Here is a 4,763-nt window from a genome sequence, read left to right on the forward strand (position 1 = left end):
ATATATATATGAAGAGAAAAACGTCAGGTTAAAACATCATTAAAACATTTATTTTCACCAGTTTCGCCGGGAAGACCCGAATTTTTCAAAGGTTTGGCATAATGTCAATCCCTTGAGGTCCTCCCGGCTAGGCTGTTGGGAATAAATGATTTAAGCTTGTTTTAAGGTGACATTTTAATTTATCTTCATAAGTTCTTCTGCGTCCGAGATTTACTTCTGTGTTATATATATATATATATATATATATATATATTGTTAAGTATCAATCCACACTACGCCACTTCCGAAACCGTTGTCGTCACCTGCGGCCAGTCCCGCGTACGCTCGCCCTTCACTGCCGCTTCTTCCTCTTTACTCTCGCTCCCCCGCGCATCCGGGGGACGGGCCCGTTCGGTGCCGCGCTATCCCTCACAATATATATATACATATATATATATATATATATATATATATATATATATATATATATATATATATATATATATATATATATATATATATATATATATAATAAAGATTCTGACACATTTGTTTTTTTTCTGCGCAGAGTGTTGTGATGCCTATGGACTTCTACTTAGTTTATATGGTAAGTTGGCGACACACTTCAAAAATCAAATATATAAATAATAACTGTATCTTTGTGTCCAAAAGCAACTAGTAGGTATTCACTTTAACGCAAAAAAATACAAGTAACAAAAAAAGAAACAGAGAGAACGAGGGTAAATTAAACAAGCAAACGATAAATGTAATCCCCACTGTTTAACTTCTCCCCTGTCTTTACGGCGCCTCTTGGGACAAAAATTAGCTATATCTGATATCCTGGTGCGTCGACAAAAATATTTTCGTCCGATTTCTCTTTCAACTTACTCCACTTGTTCTTCCTCGTTCTCATGCAACTTCTTCTCATTGGTATTTAGTCATTGTTGACAGATATCCAGCACCTCGAGGTATTTACGCTGTCCACTCTTCGTGTTTACTTTTATGTCACTAGCACATACGTGGAGTTACGGAAATATCTTGCTTATTCTGACGCAGCGTCTTTCAAAAATAAAAAAGGGTAATCTATCATAAAAGTCAAAGTTTTCTTTTTCAATACGTTGACTCAGTTATACAATTATAGCGGTATACATATGTTGTAAGAACGAGGGTATTAGCGTGAGAACTATAGAAAGAGGTGAGTTAGCACTGTAAGGAGTGAAGTCAGGGCATGAAGTTGAAATCGGAGACGACAGAAATAAAATGGAACGACAACATTGTGCTGTTTCCCCGTCCCTTTATATCCGTAGTCTCGGGTTTTAACTACGTGTAACTTAAACCAGCTCGCCTGTTTATTAACATTATCATCAGAAGTCAGAACGACCTTTGTACTGCTTGCGCCATTCCACTGGCAGGAGAGAAGTACTTGGTCCCCCTGTTTAAAATAAAAAGGTATGTAATTATTTTTTTAGAAATATTTCTTTCTTGATATGGTGCATATAAAGGAATATTTATAAATAACTAAATATGTACTAAACCAAGTGTTATAAAGGAGCTTCTTAATTTCGGAACAAAACATCGGAACAGAATATAAGTTCCATAACTTCTTGTTATTCTCACTGTGGTCGGGCTTTTTTCCCATCGAGTAAAACTATGTTTGTATAGGCTGCGGAGGGACTAGTGCGAAGATTTTATTTACTTTATACTATGTTTGTCTAAAGAATGTTCATATACCTTCGATATAGGGGTCAAATGGAAACTCAAACTATGAAGAGGACGAAGAGAGCACAGACACTGATAACCAAGTTACAGAAGAGCTATTAACAAAAGCAGAGGAAAACTGCACGGCGCAAATAACTGGTTGGACCACTGAAGCCCCGACCACGCTGGAAACTACGACGGAGCCTCAATTTGAGGCAATTTCCTGAGGCATCGTGTGCCGATCTATCACTCGGTTATTTCACCGCGTGGTTTTGATGCCCGTGCAAGCACAGTTCTGATACGGGTGGCGAGGTGCTTAGCCGAGATTGATTTAAATAAAATTTGATAAAGACGACAAAAAGGGTTCCAATCTTTCTCTTATTTGGAATCTAAAAATTGACGACGCATTAGAAAAAAAATTAAAGCTGTTTATTTTGGCTATTTGAAACAAAAAAAAAAAAAAAATTCAATTAGCAGAATAATACTATAACACACATAGAAATGATAACTATATGCATTTAGGAAACGTAACTTTTCATTGCACCAGTGTTTATTGTTGTAAGCTTTCAATTCAATAAAAGGAAATGATGCCGAAATCGCTGCTGCCGCTACGTTTATTCGCGACGAAAACCGTTAGCATTTAGCAGAGGTTCCGACTCAGAAAACAATGGGAATTCCAACTTCGCAACGGTTCGTAGACTGTTGTCTTAGGAGGTCCAGTCTGTAGTCCCGGCCAACGTTACTCCGGGGGTCGGCGGTTTCCGATGTAGCCACCACATTTTCCCCCAGATCCGTCTTCCACTTCTGTTCTTACCTCCTTCCATACTGTTGTCTGCGAAGCGCCAGTCTTTCTACCGGGTTTGGCGGTTTCGAGAAAACGTCGTTAGCGTTGCGAAGCGGTTTTACGTTGTCGCGTAATTTGTGCTTACTGGGGAAATGAAACCATGTGCCTATTGGCGACTCCAGCGAAATCGCCGCCGCCTAGTGGCAATGTCGAGAAGCTCAGGTGAGGAAGTCGTTTCGACTCTGTCGTCTGCTATCGCTGCTTGGTTCTCATAGGCATGCATAAAAACAAACATCTTTCCCAGTAATTATTTTTATGCTTCCGTCGTGTCATTTCTATGCACTGACTTGAAGAAGGTTTCTACCGTCGAAAAATCGCTTTGCTTTCATATGTCACACCGTTTTTACGCTGCAGTGCAAGAAATTTATGGTGGTTCGCGTGCTGAACGACGAAAACGACCTCCTTTTGTCCGCCATTTTGCCTGACCAGCGCGCCCCCTATTCGCGACTCCAGCGACCTATAGGGGGCGCCCCCACCAAACAAACATGGCGGCTGAGTCCAGGTCGTGGCGGCTCGGCCGGGCCGCCTGAACAGGTGGCGCGTTCAATTTAACAGATTTTCTTTTGTTTAATGCCCAATTTTATAGGTATTTGAACTGAGACGGTTAAGTGTAGCCGGTGCAGATAAACTTGCAAAGCATAGTTTTGTTTTGCCGGTGTTTTTTTGTTCTTTTCGTGTCAAACTTTCGTTTCGGAGATTTCGTTCAAAACCGAAACTATGGGCTCCGGAGAGACGGTAATAGATTCTAATCAGTTCTGATCATCTAAGGAAAGCGGCGATGACTATAGAATTGTTCCACAGAGAGTAACTTTACAGCTAACTCGCATGCCTCGACCATGCGACTTATCTGTCCGCGAAATCGAGCTTTTGTGCGTACCCGCGTTTACAAAACACCTCCAGTCTGCTCGGCCAACAACACAGGCTGCAGGAAAATTACGAAAATTAAGCAACCGCTTCTTGATCCAAGGACCATGTTAACCCACCGGCGCCCCACTAAGCAGCTGATACTCGTATTTCAATTCAGGTTTTAGTAGCAATCGAGAAGTCATTTTGACGAGCGGGTTATGTATTATATTACGTACTATGTCCCACTAAAGCGATATTAGTATATTCTTCGGGTTGAAATATGAGCTTAGTTGACTAGCTATCAGGTGAACTGCTGTATAAAAGTATAGTTGACAGACAGAGAGATACCACCTAAACTCAGCCATATAGTTCTAGCCGGCAGCACGAAGACAAACTGAAGAGAGTCTTCATCAGAAATTCACGCAGAACCTCTCTGCATTGAACTTTGCTTCGAATCATGAACGGAGAAAATGAGTATTTTTTGTGGCCGGTCAACCTCAGCATTGTAAACGGATATTGCTGCTGGCTTTGACGGCGGTATAATATAAATATTGGGAGGCGCAATAGATCAAAATGCCGTGACATCTTCTAACGTCGCGAAACTCGTCCCCCACCTTTTGAAAACGAATAATTTCCCTCATTAATCGTATGCAGCGAGCAGGTTTTCCCGAATCAAGTAATTGCCAAATCAGCCCAACTCCTTCAGTGTGGTCCAGAGGCTTTTTCGGCGAAAAGCAGCCAAGATGAATAGCCAACGCACAGACCGGCGTGGGTGGCTCAAACTTGAAGCCAACCGAACGCAACCAAACTCAAGAAAAACAGCTATCGAACCTTCCCATTCATTTGACTGCAGCATTGGTGTTTCCTCCAGTATCAGTTACCAAGCAGTCGTCACTTTGAATGTGATTCGAGACAGACAAGAAATCAAAAAGTTTTTCCGTGATTCCTCCCCATCCAAGAAATCGAAAGCACGCGACCGTGTGCTGTGGAGTAAACGGGCTTTCAAACACGTAATAGAAGAAAACAATCTACTGAGGCTTCGCCACACTAATGATCACTCAGGCAAACTTAAGAAATATTCGGGCCTTCGTCAAATTACATCGTTCGCCACCGCGCCGACAACACGTCTCCGCGAAAGCCATCAGAGACGCGGAAAGGCGCGGAGCGACCTGGACCGGCTGGTTCCCGGTTTTCCCGCTTGGCGGCGTCCGTTTTGCTGGAGTCGCGAATAGTTCGCTGGAGTCGCGAATACTCCTCGGTGCCATCGTAAGAGTGCGCGTCAACAGCGGTGCGTCAGTCGAAGCGTGCGAGGCCACTCTTTCGCTCTTGCGTAAGAGGGAAAGTGGACGTAACGAGCAAACAAAGAGAGCGTAAGAGCACGGCGGGAACAGCGCCG

The 4,763-nt window shown here is 42.6% G+C and overlaps 1 protein-coding gene across 1 annotated transcript in view; it reads left to right on the top strand.

Moving 5' to 3' along the window:
• The window catches only part of LOC115313346, a 202,049-nt gene extending 200,023 nt beyond the window's left edge, over positions 1 to 2,026 (top strand). The window contains exon 5 of the mRNA XM_042292418.1: positions 1,722 to 2,026. Within this exon, the coding sequence (XP_042148352.1) occupies positions 1,722 to 1,904 (183 nt within the window). The 3' untranslated portion in view covers positions 1,905 to 2,026. The remainder of the gene's footprint in view (positions 1 to 1,721) is intronic.
• Positions 2,027 to 4,763: the final 2,737 nt, after the last annotated feature.

This window comes from Ixodes scapularis, unplaced genomic scaffold (genome assembly GCF_016920785.2).
Source record: "Ixodes scapularis isolate PalLabHiFi unplaced genomic scaffold, ASM1692078v2 PGA_scaffold3__209_contigs__length_174095766, whole genome shotgun sequence".
NCBI classification, from domain to species: Eukaryota; Metazoa; Arthropoda; class Arachnida; order Ixodida; family Ixodidae; genus Ixodes; species Ixodes scapularis.